This window comes from Lygodium microphyllum, chromosome 27, assembly GCF_053477565.2.
Source record: "Lygodium microphyllum isolate KBCC chromosome 27, Lygodium_microphyllum_v1.1.10, whole genome shotgun sequence".
NCBI lineage: Eukaryota > Viridiplantae > Streptophyta > Polypodiopsida > Schizaeales > Lygodiaceae > Lygodium > Lygodium microphyllum.
The window spans coordinates 85,714,493-85,730,112 of record NC_141161.1 but is presented as its reverse complement, the minus strand read 5'-3'; the positions used below and the strand labels follow the sequence as shown (position 1 = coordinate 85,730,112).

General features: G+C 38.8%; 1 protein-coding gene across 1 annotated transcript in view; it reads right to left on the bottom strand.

Moving 5' to 3' along the window:
* Window positions 1-5,230: 5,230 nt before the first annotated feature.
* Window positions 5,231-15,620, bottom strand: part of LOC148012560 (uncharacterized) — a 52,628-nt gene continuing 42,238 nt past the window's right edge. Inside the window, exon 2 of the mRNA XM_087668757.1 lies at window positions 5,231-5,570. Within this exon, the coding sequence (XP_087524883.1) occupies window positions 5,448-5,570 (123 nt within the window). The 3' untranslated portion in view covers window positions 5,231-5,447. The remainder of the gene's footprint in view (window positions 5,571-15,620) is intronic.

Below are 15,620 nucleotides of genomic sequence, written 5' to 3'. Positions count from 1 at the left end.
TTTCTATAGACTAATATAAAATGAACTTAACAATGAGAAGAGAAGCTCAATCTGAGTATAACTTCAAGTTAATACATCTCTCAGTATATTCAAACATTTTAGACTCATCTCTTCAATATTCTAATCATATTACACCATTCTAAAAGCCACCTAGTTTTGCTACACTTGAACGATCATTTTTTGAAATTGGTTCAAAAAAGATACATGGTCTAACATAATGAGGACAACCAGTCTAAAGAATTTTGATAGAACTAGCTAAAAATGCTTAGGCAAGAATATCATGAGGATTTAGTTTTTAATGAAGATAAAATTTGAAGATATTAGATAAATTATAGCTATCTAATATAAATGAAATATAGATACATTCAATAAAAAACAGTTGCCTAATATATGTGTATAAACCTATTATTTCGATTACTAAAATTTGACCTATGGGCGTCTTGGAACTCAAATATTTCAAGTCATTAATAATTTGGATAATATACATCAAATAAAACTTTAATATTTCATTATGGTCTACAAAATGTCTAAACCAAGTATACCCTAATAATAGGGAACATTTGTCCAAATCAATACTAAAAAATGACTAGAGATCATATTTTTGAACAAAATTACAAAAATAGTACAAAATGTTGAGTTTGGTTAATAAGACTAACTCAAAAACTATGTATATTTATTCAAAACCATCTTTAATACAAGTTATAGGTATTTGTATAAGCTACAACATTTGTTTTCAAAACATCTTTAATTACAAGTTATAGATATCTATATAAGCTTAATCATAATGCTTTTTCTTATACAAATATAACGACCTTTATCCTAAATTTTGAGATGAAAGTGTAAATCAATCCACATAGTTAAATGATGATATTAGAAAGTTTGAAGCAGGAGAAAAATAACCATAGCTTTTGTTTATAAGAGTTTGTCTTGTAGATTTCAATTGCTCTACAATGCTCGCATTTGCATAAGATGCCAAGGGAATAAAAGTTAAGATTGTAGATAAGCTTTGATACTATTTTTGCAAATCAGATCATATGGGGAATCTACCATCTCAAATCTTAGATATAAACAATTTTCTTATACATAAGAGAACTTGAATAAGTTAACAAATCCACAAAAAACAAGAGAAAAATGCATAATAAAGCCCAGCCTCCCCCATGACAAATTTATCATTCACTACTCCAAAAACACTAAGTGAGAAAGAAAATAGTTAGAAAAGTGCAATCATATGTTGCTTTTATAAAGAATAAAGAAAATGGCAAAGCATTCTATGAAGAAAGCATATTTTAATAGAAGCATATCTTAAATCTAATACTTCGAGAAAATAGCAAAGTATCCCATAAAGAAAATATATTTTGATAAAAGCATATCTTAAATCGAATACTATTATCTACCTTAAACAAATTAAATAAAATAAATCAATAATAGTAAAGATGAATGATTTAGTTAAAATTATGAGTAGAGAAGCTAAAACTTATAATTCACAAACAAAGTAATAAATTTAATTACAAAATATCATGTATATAATTTACAATATCATATAAATGTATACTATTATACAATATGCTTACTATATAGATTCAAGTAAAAAGAATATTTATATCCAATAATTCATCAAAAATATTAATTTTTCTAATTTTTTTTAATAATCTTCTCTTTATAACACAAAATATATTATGTAAGAAGTCAATATCATGCAACAAATAGATAATGAAAATAATCTTCTCACCATAACACAATATATATTATGTAATAAGTCATGATTATGCAACAAATAGACAATGAAAATCCACAAATAAACAAATGTAAAACTATCTTATTTTCATAGCAATTTCTACAACAACCAGTATGATATGGGTTGCCCTCCTTTCTATGGTTAATATGTACTTTACCTTTACATCATAATTTAATGCAATATGAGTAAGATATCATACCAAAATCAAATGATATCAAGTTCCAAACTACTAACCATAATAACATCTTCATTCTTGGCTATAGCATACAAAGCTCCCTCAATGATTAAGGTTAATGAGACCCCAAAACACACTTGAACATAATAACAAATTGAGGAAATATTGTAGCACTCGTTAACGAATCAACATCAATAACATTCAATGGAACACCATTAGAATTTTTTCCTTTGGCCATTAAACATCTCTCTCTCTCTCTCTCTCTCTCTCTCTCTCTCTCTCTCTCTCTCTCTCTCTCTCTCGTGGTTGAGTGCTACCCTTTCCATTATCCATCCCATCCCACAACCATCATTTGAGAAAACTCGACCAACACCCCCTATTGATCTACGAAGTCCTACATCAATGTGTTCTACATCCACATTAAGAATTGGACAAATTAACTGACTAGCTCTAGTAGACAAACAACTTGCAACATGCATAAGTTCCTCGTCAAGCATCTCTCTTTCTCCCACAAACTCGAATGTGACTTGAGATGTGATATTAGCTACTATGATGGGGTAGAGCTTGATTTGAGAGGACTACAATGTATTTTCAAACAAACAAAAAATCCCATTTTCGTATCCGAGCAAGACTACAATAGCAAGATAGGTCTTATTCATACAACCAAAAGGCATTACATTCAAGAGACTTCTGTCCTCAAACAAAGGATGCATACATAGTTTGATGGAAGACATGGACAGAGGAAGAGGGAGAGAGGAGGTTTGATTCAATTTGCTAATTAAGTGTCCCTTCTACTTTGAGACAATACTCAATTTGGGCATTTGGATGCATGTGTGTAGTGTGAGTACTAAGATTGGCTCACTTGTCTCTAGCAAATCTGAAGGATAGACGCACATCTAATAGAATAATTTCATGATTTTATTAAATAGAAAAAGAAAAATGTTTGGGAGTATGCTATGCATGCCATGTTTGTTCAGTTTTTGATTCATGAAATCCATCAACTATAAGGTAGTATAGATTTCATTAAGTCCTTGTATATTCAATATCTTACATGTGCAGCTCATAATTAGACACTTTCTTGGTACCCTTATTATCAAACTCATTTTCTATTTCTCTTAAGTTAGTTACATTTTTAGTACCCTTATAATCAAACTCATGTTTCTCTTAGGTTAAGTGCATCTTGCACCTCTTTCTATAACCATCTCAATGTGCACAATTGTCACAAGTATACCACTTACTTCTCTTAGTATAGCCACCATTCTTTACTATGGTAGTCTTACTATTATAATCTCATGTACAACATTTGATTTTGTAGATCTCATGTTTATTAGATGGTATGTTGTATAGCATATGTTTGTTGGCAATTCATAAAATTTCTTCTTCTTTGAGAAAGGCTTGAAATTGGAAAGATGCCTCAAGGGTGAAACCCAAGGTTTGAACTCAAGATATCCATTTCCTCAAGTGACATGTTTCACATAATGGGAATCATAATGTATGAATACACAAAAGAGCTCATTATTATCTTTGGATGAAGCTCCAAGCACATGTGATTTGCTAGAATGAGAAAATGTTGCACTATTGTAAGTCCTCCTGCTTGTCGCTTTCCACAAACTTCCATACAAATGAGATGCAAGATTACCATCCAAATTTTAGGTCATAATCATATCCAAGCATGCAAATATAACACACTAAAACAATTAGATGCAAAGCATCTACTCCCACCTTCTTATTACCAATTGATGTTGTGAAGATCCTACTGACAAGGAATGATGGATTCATCCCACTATCATGCTTGAACAAAGTTGGCTAACCAATAGAAATACAAAAACCTTGGTTAAACCAAAGACCTTTCTAATTGTTGTTGCAAATGTCTCACTCTTGGGGAATGATGGATTCTTGCCCAAAAGTCCCTGGCATGCTTGCCATATAATTGCATCGGAGTTTGAATTGATAATTACAATGTTCATACGTCTGGATTGTCAAAATTGAATGGGAGCTTGAAATTGAGGATGATGTTTGAAATATGAGTTTGGACTACCAGCCTTGAGGTTGAGCAAATTAACTCCAACACTTGTTCATTTATGCCTCACAATCTCTAGAAAATCTTTAAATGTATGGTTTAGTAGAAAAAGTATGATGTAATCTAACAGCTCATGACTTTGAATTGATAATTACAATGTTCATACGTCTGGATTGTCAAAATTGAATGGGAGCTTGAAATTGAGGATGATGTTTGAAATATAAGTTTGGACTACCAACCTTAAGGTTGAGCAAATTAACTCCGACACTTGTTCATTTATGCCTCACAATCTCTAGAAAATCTTTAAATGTGTGGTTTAGTAGAAAAAGTATGATGTAATCTAACAGCTCATGACCCCCTAGTTCGAGTAGTGGAAAAATCATGATGTAATCTAACAAATCATGAACCCCCAGTTCATGCTCATGCAATAAGCAAGAGGTTGGCTCATGGAAAAGTGACTAGATTAACAAAGGCCTAAGTACCCCATGAGAGGTTAAAGCTGAACCTCCAAATATTCAAACTTTAAAATCCATATGAAAGCAATGGCAATTATCTAATATTGAGCATCTAAAAGTCAAAGCCCATCTCCTCTAGCTTTTCCTCTACTTTTTTTCCAAGATAAGATGCGCGTGCACTTCCCCTCCAAATCTTAACCAAAACCTGACAAGCACCATGCTGGCATTTTTGCTGTGTGCAGATAGGAGCTTACAAGCTAGAAAAACAACACAGCTTGATCACACTAGGACCGTCTTCAGTAACAGTACCAAGGAGGATGTTCAAGTGGGTAATAGCCTAGAGTCGCACCAACATACCTTGCAAACATAGGGTGTCCAATAAGTGATGCACCTAGCAAGGCTTGAAGCCACAACTTCACAATTACGAGCCCAAGTGTTAATCGTTAGGCCATCACTTTTGGGGCTAAAACCCTCTACTTTTCCACTTTCCACTTGTATATGTAAGTATGAAACTTTGGCTAGAAAAGTAATATCACAACCTTGGACTTTTACATAGGATTTAAGTAAACTTATCAAGGCCCAAGCTATGGTTGGTATTTTGATTATGAAACCCATAATAAATAGAGCACACAAAGTCAAGCCATGATAGCAAATTAGTTTTAAAAAGCAAACACAAAGACTTCCAAGACTTTGGGCTCAAGACGCTATTTTAAGCCAAAGTTCTTTGTGCACACAAACGTAACACGTAAGTGCCAAATGCTTTTTACTTTAACAAGGTTCAGTTGTACAATTCCAATATGACAGAGCAGTTCAAAGACAGTGACTTGGAACATCTACGACACGAATTAAATCTGCAAACAAAAGGAACCACAACACTAAATCATAAAGGTGAGAAGATGAGCCGTATGATCAGTAGAATAAGCATGTACTTAACTTCCTATCTAGATACATCAGAAAATAGCACAGTAAGGATTCCCCTTCCAGAGCTGCCTAGCTATATAGTGCAAGTGAAGGCTCATAGACAGTAAACTGTACACCAGAGCCAGATGCAAAGTTAAGGGTTCAGCTCTTCTTTGTGAGGTGAGGACTCATCAGGGTAAACACTTCACTGATTGTAAATTTGTCCTGTCCAAAAGCAGCTTTCAGCTTCTCATCGCATAGCACTTCTTTCTTGTCCAGTTGATTCTGCAAGATAAAATAGCAATGAACACATTCCATTTTTCTGTTCCCTGGTGGCTGCATTGGTAAACACAAAAATACTGCTGCATGCCACATGGATGATAGGTCAACAAAACAAATTTGTTCTATGGAATCCCTCAACAAAACTACAGCTTGCTAGGCCTTATATACAAACATATATGCAAGTCCAATGTCACAGTGCTCAACCCGGTAACCTATCTTTTGTCGTTTCAATGCATGCATTGTGCTTAGCGAAAGATTGATTACAAGAGGTCTAAGCTCTCAAGCCATCCATGAGTCAAAGAGAGAACCGCACATGAAGTCTCATAGAGAAAAAGATCGCACATCAAAATTGAGCCAGATGCAAAGTTAACACTTGAGCAATTCTACTTTGTGAGGTAGAGACTCATCAGAGTAAACACTTCATTTGATGCAAATTGTCGTGTCCAAAACCAGCTTTCAGGTTCTCTTCACACGACACTTCATTTGATGCAAATTGTCGTGTCCAAAAGCAGCTTTCAGGTTCTCTTCACACAACACTTCGTTTCTAATTCATTTTGCAAGTGACACCATCTCCTGTTTGTTTTCTGGCGGTTGCCTTGGTAAACACACACTGCTACTGGCTACCGTATGTCGCAATTCAAAGGTCTAGAAACACAAGTTTGTTCCATGAATTGATAGCATCCTAGCGGATGTTTCAGGTAGCATACAGGTCCAAGCTCTCAAACCATCCATGTGTCCTATGAATAACCATGAGCTGTAACTTGACAAAAGTAACGCCCCAAAGAAAATGTGCTGAACTGCAAACCCTTACAACAACCTCCTCTACACCCACAAGGAGCTCTTCTGACTTCAGCTCAAACAACATGCACAATCTGTAACTGACTGCAGACCTTCATGACGGCCTCTTCTTCTCCCTGGCCCACAAACCCCCGCCCCGCCCCCAAAACAAAAGAAACTAACTAACTAACAAAATGGGTGCGGACCTTCCCGATAGCCTCCTCAAACAAGCTCTTTCAGCTTCAAGCACTCTCACTCCCTTTGTCCAGATATTAGGCTATCTGCTCTACTCCAGTCCAGTAAAAGCCAACCCCCAACCCTTCCCCAAGTCCTTCCACAATAATACTCTTGAGAACTTCCACCTCCCAAGAAGAATTCTGGGACGTAATAATGCCCAATTAACAATTCTGTAATATTAGATATTTGACTAACAAGACCTTAATTTTGCAGATTCAAAATCAGACGGCACAGTGCCTGTTCAGAAGCAGCAACATCTAATACTGAAATCCACCATTGAAATTTTATCTTCCTCTCCGAGAAAAGAAACAAAACTTGACTAAAATGGGCTGGATTGCAGACCTTCACAATGGGATGATTGAAATGTTTGCCTTCCATTTTATTCCATCAGTCTGTCATCTCCTGATTGTGAGCTCCATCAGAGTCTGACGGAGACATTGGAGCTCCAACTGTCATTTCCGGTTAGATTGATACACATTTCCTTTGTCACTGTCCATTTCTTGGCATCTATCAGCCTGTGCAGCCCCTACAGGATGCAACCTGCCCTACCAGCTCCTGCTGGCATTTTCTCCCTGCCACGTCAGCATTTTTGGCATTTTCTAGTGCTGGTCGGCCAGATTTGGCTGGCCAACTGCCATATTTAGTGGTTCAGCATGCTGGTTGGCCAGTTTAGGGGGACTTTTGCTATTTATAGCTGGTCTTTGTTTTGGGCAGATCATTCTTTTGTCTTCTACAGGTGCACACTCAGACTTCGGCATTCTCCTCTATCATTTGCAATGCCCACTAGCTGCACACTCCATCTCCATCTCCATCACAGTCTCCAAAGATGTCATCATTTTCCAGCCTGATCCTATGCTCTCACTAAACTTTGTGTTGCATGCAAGGACTGATCAGTCCATCATCATATTTAGCATTCTTTCCGGATACTGTGCAGATTTCTCTTCCATTCCTGCTGTCTTCTCTCTTCTCCTTTTCTCTCCATGTTTATGTTCCTCTTACATTGCGCACTCCCATAGTATCATTGCCTAAGTGAGGACACAGAGGTTTCCTTCATGGAAGACCACCCTACTGTTGAAAATGCAAAATTTCAACCTGCTGTCTGCTACAGAAAATACAAATTCTTTGTGTTTTACAAGTGCTTTGGACAAAGACAGAACATCTACAAATGTTTTCTTGCAGGTCTAGCTGATTATTCTCTCTGTTTTGGCTCTCCTACAGTCAAACATAGCAGATTTCGTGTTTGCAAGTTTAAAGACATGCAATCTCACCAGTTCCAAGGCTTTGATGACTCAAATGAGGAGTCTATTGCTACTCCCTCTGAGAGGCGACATGATCATCACGAAGATCAAAGGTCCGAGCCCTACTTTGAATAGGAACCCTCTCTTGATTGATCACCTCGATTAGAACAACCATCTTCTCCTCCCTCTCTCCATATCTCCCATAAAGCCCATCCTTTTAGCCTTAGGATGCCTACGATGGCACCTTCTGTACAAGTGCATGTTCTTCCTTCTCTACCCAAAGAAGACCGTTTGCACGGATCAAACTTCTCCCTTCAGTCATGCAAAGTGGAGTGTATTCTTGATACCTTTGATCTTTGGGCTTTTGTTACTACCCCTATTCCTCGACCCATGGAGGATCCCACTATTGGTTCATCAATGGATTGTGCAACCCTTTGAGATAGGCTCAATTCTCGAGCTTGCTCCTTTCTCTTTATGAGCCATTAGATTCCATCCTTGTTCATATCCACAAGTTAAAGATGGTGGCAAAAGTGTGGACAAAGCTTTCTTCTCTCTATCATTAGAAGACATTTGCCCACCATATCACCTTGGAGAAGAAACTTGATGACTCTCCTGTGAAGGACCACATCAACAAAATGGAGGATATGAGTGATAAGCTTGCATCTCTCGAACAAATAATATCTTTAGAGGATATGGTCATTGTCCTTCTTACCAAACTGCCATCTCCTAAGTAGTACGTCTTCTACACCAGCCTTCTAACATCGAGAGTATGTGAGACTCTTCTTTGACAGAACTTAGCCCTGTTTGTCTTGGAGCATGACAAGATTCTTAAAGAGATAGGAGCCAATGGATTCTACTCTACTTTTTTTTTTTAAATCTGTAGGAGGGGGAAACAAAAAGAATGAGAGGAAGTCTAAAGCCCAAATGCCCACATTGTGGAACGGACACTCATCCCAAGGAGCAGTGTTGACAAAAGTACCTCCATTTGAAGCCAACGGATGGTTCAAAGGACTCAATGGCTACCCCCGCTATTACGGAGTTTGTTTTTGTGCACCTACTTGAGGTGGAGAATACAGCTCTTGATTCCTCCACTAAGGAGAAGCCATGGCTCGTTGAAGCAAGGCCACTTCCCGTATGACCTATCGTCAAGATTGGCTTTTCAATCTTCATTCCAAAGGGGGCTTAATCACCATTGATGACAACTCTTTTGTGCTAGTACATGGAGTGGGGAGGACCATTCCCCTTCACAGCTCAATACTCATGTCGTCTTTTTACCCAGGATGTTATGACTATTGAGGATTCTTCTACACGTCCTATTCTTTGGACAAGCACTCACAAGGATAGACATTATAAGCTCATTGTCCTTGCTACATAGACTTCTCATTAGCTTGGGCTCCTTTGGCATGCCCATTATGGCATCTGAACTTTGACTCCATACACAAGGCTTCTCAAAAGAAGTTCTTGGAGGGTCTCCCAAACTTTCCTTCCATTCACACATTGTGTCCTACCTACGTACGGGGCAAGCAACATAGGCATCCTCATCTTGAGGTTGCCTCTTGAAGTGCCACTACACCGCTAGTGTTGATCCACACTGACTTATGTGGACCTATGGGCATGGTCTCCCTTGGGAAGGCCAAGTATTTAATGCTAATTGTTGATGACTTTACTAGATATGTGTGGTCGTACTTCTTGGAATACAAGAGTGAGGCATACTTCAATTGCGAGTGAAAGGTCTTTGCTCAAATGCAAACATCTTTCAAGCTTCAAGGTGTACAAGTTGACCAAGGTAACAAGTTTTGCTCTAACGTAGTTTTTAAGTTTTGCAAGGATCGTGGCATTCAGATGGAGTGTTCCCATCCAAACTCACCATTAAAGAATGGCATGGTGGAGTGTACCAATTGAACCATGCTTGAGATGGCTTGCCGACCGATATTGGAGCATCAAAGTCTACCTCGATCTCTTTGCAGTGAGGTAGTTGCTACAACGGTGCATATTTACAACAAGTATCCAACTTCCACATTGTGGGAGAACTCCCTATGAGATTCCTATGGGAAGAAGCCTTCTATGTCCCACTTTCATATCTTTGGATGTAATGCTTATATTCATGTGGACAAGAAGAAACGAGACAGCAAACTTCACCCAAAATCAAAGAAGCTTATTTTTGTAGGTTACAACATAGCCATGAAGACTCCACGACCCATTGATATGAAAGATAGATGTGACTAAGGATGTGATCTCTGACGAGGCTTCAACCTTTGATGGTCCCATTAATAGTGTTTCTCATACAAGTGGTTCTTCTTCATAGAGTGAAGAACCCCCCTCCCCCCGGGAGCTAAATAACCATCAGCTCCACCCCTTCCTTCTCAATCACCTATTGGCATCCCTTCTACATCTTCAACTCCTCCCTCTCCATCCCCTCCTCCCACTTCTACTCATCTTCTATCCTTGACGGCTCCTACTCCTTCAGGTGTTTCTACTCCCTCTCCATCCCGTCGAGTGTCTTTTGGGATCTTGAGTTATTTGAGCAGATTCCCTCTTCTTCTAATGAGGGGGACATACCTTTACCCCATAAGCAAGAGTCCCTTTCCCAAACAAGTGCATTATAGATATCATAGACCTCTCAATCTCCCTCACAATAGGATGAGCCTATCACCATTCCTTGGTGGTATTGACAGCTCATGGAGAATGCAGGTGTTACCCACTTTCTTGCAACCCCTTGATGCCCATGTATATCAACCGAGATACAGGCCCTATGGGATAATTCACTTTGTATGAACTACACTTTTATGTCGAATTCTTCAGGATTACTAGCCTACTATAGTTGATAAGACTCTTGCACATATGTTTGGCACCATGCTATGCAAGAGGAGCCCAATGCAATCAAGAATAATCAAACTTGGAAGCCCAATGTTTATCAGGAGCCTACTATAGTTGATGAGGCTCTTGCACATATGTTTGGTGCCATGCTCTGCAAAAGGAGCCCGATGCGACCGAAAATAATCAAACTTGGATACTTTGTATGAACTACACTTTTATGTCACAGATTCTTAAGGATCACGAGCCTACTATAGTTGATGAGGCTCTTGCACATATGTTTGGCCCCATGCTATGCAAGAGGAACCCGATGCAATCAAGGATAATCAATCTTGGGAGTTGGTTTTGCATCCATGAAAGTGAGCGGTGCTTGGTGAGAAGTGGATCTTTAAGACCAAGTATCTAGCTAATGGCTCCATGGACAAGTATAAAGCTAGGAATGTGCCAAGGGTTTTGCCAAAAGTGCAGGTTTAGATTACTCATAGACTTTCACACCTACAATCCGTATGTCTACTATTCGAGCTATTTTGACTCTTGCACATCATCACTACTCGCTTGTCTTTCAAATGGACAGAAAGTCCACCTTCTTGACCGACATCCTTGAGGAGGAGATTTATGTTTCACAGCCTCCTGGTCTTCTTATATAGGGAAAGAAGATTCATGTCTACACATTGCAAAAGCCCCTTTATGGCCTGCAACAAGCTCTTGGGGCTTGGTACCAAAGGATTGATACATTCTTCTAACAAAGTGGCTTCCATCAATCAAATCATGACCCCAACCTTTATTATAAGGTTGTGGATGACATGTATGTGGATGACTTGATTATCATAAGGAGTGGCTCACATGAGGTCGATCAGACTCATGAGATCTTGCATCACGAGTTCAACATGACAAACCTTGGGATCCTCCACTTCTTCCTTGGTCTAGAGATGTATCAGATAGCCTAGGGCATCTTTATCCCCTAACATAGGTACATCTCCGAGCTTCTTTCAAAGTTTGGTATGGCCAAGTGTCAACCTATTTCTTGCCTTATGGACCTAGAGTCCAAGTTGGTTACTACCAAAGACCCCCTTTTTGATACTACTTGTTATGGGAGCACTAGATTGTGCTCAACAGACTAGACTAGATGCAAGATTTGTTACAAGAATTATGACTACAAATAATCCCACGTAGGGGCCCAAGGTACAATGATAACTTAATAAGATACGGAAAATCCCACAACCCCGGACCATAGGTATAGACAATAGGACTCAATAGGATATAAAGGATCCCACAACTTGGGACCATAGATATGGATACAAGATATCAGAATTATAGGATCTTCCTCAATGGGGATGAACAAGATACAAGACAGTACTAGACAAGATCTCGTACTACAAGATTACAAGGTAACAAGACAAGAGGAGTAAAATGTAAGACAAGACAAGACTAGATACTATGACTAGACAAGAACTAAAATTGGAACTCCAAGTTACTTACTTGGAGGTCTCAACTCCTTAAGCTCCCAAGATTGGTATTGACCAGACTGAGAAGCTCCATGGCAAGCCCCTCCTTTTATAGATATTGAAGGGCGGCTAAAAACTTTCTAGAATGTTCCATGATGACATCATCAATGATACAAGTAATGACATAGCATATCTTCTAGATGATGACATCCTCCATGATGCAAGCAATGATATGCAATATCTTCTAGAAGGTTCTATGATGACATGATAAGCATGGGCTCGCATGGTTGGCTCGAGGATGTATTGTTAAGGGTGCATTCGCAAGGAATGTAGATTCATATAGCATAAGCAAAAATTAATCCATACGCTTGATCATAGCATGTTTGTGACATCACTCTCTCCTCTAGCGAAGAGTTCCAAGAGGAGCACCTTGGTGGTTTGGTCAAAGTTTCTTTGGATTCCTCTTGTGAAATTCTTTAACTTTGAGAGGTGCTCTTTGGAGATATTCTACAACTTTCCAAGTGTGATCATTGATGTTATATCCTTTCCAGTGAACAAGACATTCTAATCGACCTTGAAGATCCTGGAGTCTAAGACATGCTCGACCTCAAATTCTTCATGATCTTCAATTTGGACAAGTGGTGGGGGATTCAATCTCTCCCCCCTCAGTGGTGAATTATGATATGGCTCGAGCAAGGAAACATGGAAGACTGGGTGGATCTTCAAGGTGCTAGGGATTCGATCTCTCCCCCCTCAGTATGGGATTTGATCTCTCCCCCCTCAGTGGGGAATTATGGTATGGCTCGAGCAAGGAAACACAGAAGATTGGGTGGATCTTCATGGTGTTGTGGAGTTGGAGTTAATAAGCAACTAGGTTGATCTAGCCTACAATAGTGAAGGGCCCAAATCTTTGGCGGTCTAGCTTGGTGAAGGGCCTTGTTGTCTAGAGGTTATACCTGAGTAACCATACTTTATCGCCGACTTTGTATGCTAGATGTTGGAGATGATACTGGTCCACATAGTGCTTGTACTGATTTTGAGCCTTTTGAATTTGTCACTTGAGTTCTTGGTGTACTCGAGCAGCAAGGTTCTTTACTTGATTGGAGAGATGTACAATCATCCTTGGATGCTAGCCATAGTTTGCAAAGAAAGGAGTTTGCTTGGTAGATACATGGATACTATTACTATAAGAAAACTCTACAAAGGGCAAGGGCTCAAACCAATCATTCTGATAGTTGTCAATGGTGCAATGGAGATATTGTTCAAGACTTGATTTGCTTGTTCTATTTGGCCATCAGTCTATGGATGATTGGCTATGGATAACTTAACTTAGACTACAAGGAGGTTGCAAAAGCTCTTCCAAAAACAAGATATGAATCAGGAACCCTGATCGTTGATGATGTCGTCTAGGAGTCCATGTAATCTGAAAATGTATCTAAGGAAGAATCTAGCAGTACTTGCGCCTGTGATAGTCTTGGTGGTAGAGATGAAATGTGCCATTTTTGTGAACCTATCTACCACAACAATAATAGAGTCGTATTTGTCTGATTTAGAAAGATTTGTTATGAAATCCATAGACAGAGAAGACCAAGGTTGCACTAGAATGGGCAAAGGTTGAAGAGGCCATGTGGTTTGTGAGGAGATACCTTGGCCCTGTTGCAAGTATCACATGATTTTATACATTCCTTAACTTCTTTCAACATCTAGGGACACCAAAAGTCTCTTGAAATTAAGCTCTAAGATCTTATTAACTCCAAAGAGTCCTGCTACTAGGGTGTCATGGCATTGTTGAAGTACTTGGAGTCTCAACTTTCCTAGAGGAATGTAAAGTAAATCCTTATAGTATAACAATCCATTAGTTTCCTACAACTCACAAACTTTATTTCCTTTTCCCTCTTGATTTTTTCTCTCGACATTATTAACCAAGTCACCATGCGACAGGGCTTCATGGATTAACTAGATCAAGGTAGGGACGTCTTGGTGACAACTAGAGATGGCTACTAGCTGGAGGTGCTTTGGCTTAAGTAGTATTGCTCATTGTTGATCAAAAGCTTCTTTTCCCTTCTCAGGTGCTAGGTAGGATCTTCTTGATAAAGCATCTGATTGGCATTGTTGGCGTCTTGGGCGATAGGTGATGACAAAGTCAAACCTAGAAAAAAAGATACTCTAACGAGATTGTCTTCAATTGAGGATACGGGTTGTCATAAAGTATTCTAGATTTTTGTGATCTGTGTAGACAATAGCTTTATGGGTTGCACCCTCTAGATGATAACGCCAAGTATCAAAGGCATCTACAATGGCAAGAAGTTATTTGTCATGAATCTCATAGTTTAGCTCTGGAGGGGAAAACTTCATTGAGTGGAATGCCACTGGATGCACATAACCATCTCCATGCTGGGACAAGATGACTCTTAAGGCATAGTCCAATGCATCTATCTCTAAGAAAACGGCCTAGTAGGATCTAGATGGACTAGAATTGAAACAGAGATGAAAGCAGTCTTCAGGGTCTGGAAGGCCTTCTTGGTTCCTGGAGTCCATGAGAACTTTGAGTTTGCTGTGAGTCTGGTAAGTAATGTAACCATCTTTGAGTAATCCTTGATAAATATCCTATAGAAGTTGGCAAAGCCAAGGAAACATTGGACATCACAGACACATGTGGGTATTTGCTTGTCAAGAATAATCTCGATCTTCTTGGGGTCCATGAAGATTCCTCTTTGAAAGACATTATACCCCAAGAATTCCACTTGTGTTAGATGGAAAAAACACTTCTCAAGTTTTGTATATAGTCCTTTTTCTCTAAGCTTTTCCAAAACTAATTTTACATGGTGCTCATACTCCTTTGAATCTTTTGAGAATATCAAGATATCATCCAAGTATATAACTATAAAATCATCTAGATACTCTCGGAAGATATCATTCATCATATGTTAAAACATTGCACGAGCATTGGTAGAGACCGGATGGCATAACAATATACTCAGAGTGACCATAGCTTGTGCAGAAGGCTATCTTCCATTAGTATCCTTCTCTAATCCGTATAAGATTATAAGCCCCTCGTAGATCGATCTTTGTAAAGATCTTGGCTTTTCCAAGGCGTTTAAGGAGCTCTCGTATCAATGGCAAAGGGCATCAATTCTTGACTGTTATCTTGTTGAGTCCTCGATAATCCACACACATTCAAAGTGATGACATGTCTTTCTCTTCACGAAAGAAATTGGGATTCCAGCAAGAGACTTGGAGTGCCTAATGAATCCCTTAGCTAAGTTCTTATCAATGTTCTTGCATAGTTTAGCTAGTTCCCCAAGGGATAGCATGTAGATGGGTCCAACAGATGCTTAAGTCCCCTCATGGAGCTCTATACCATAATCATATGGTCTGTGCTCGAGCAAGAGATCTGCATTCTTATTTTCAAAGACATTTTGGAATTCTTGATACTGGCCTGGTAGCTTGACTAACTCATCCTTACTAGATTCATGAGCTGATATATAATATATCATGTAGGTTGGCTCCTGGCTTGTTATGTGCATGAAGCATAGAGACAA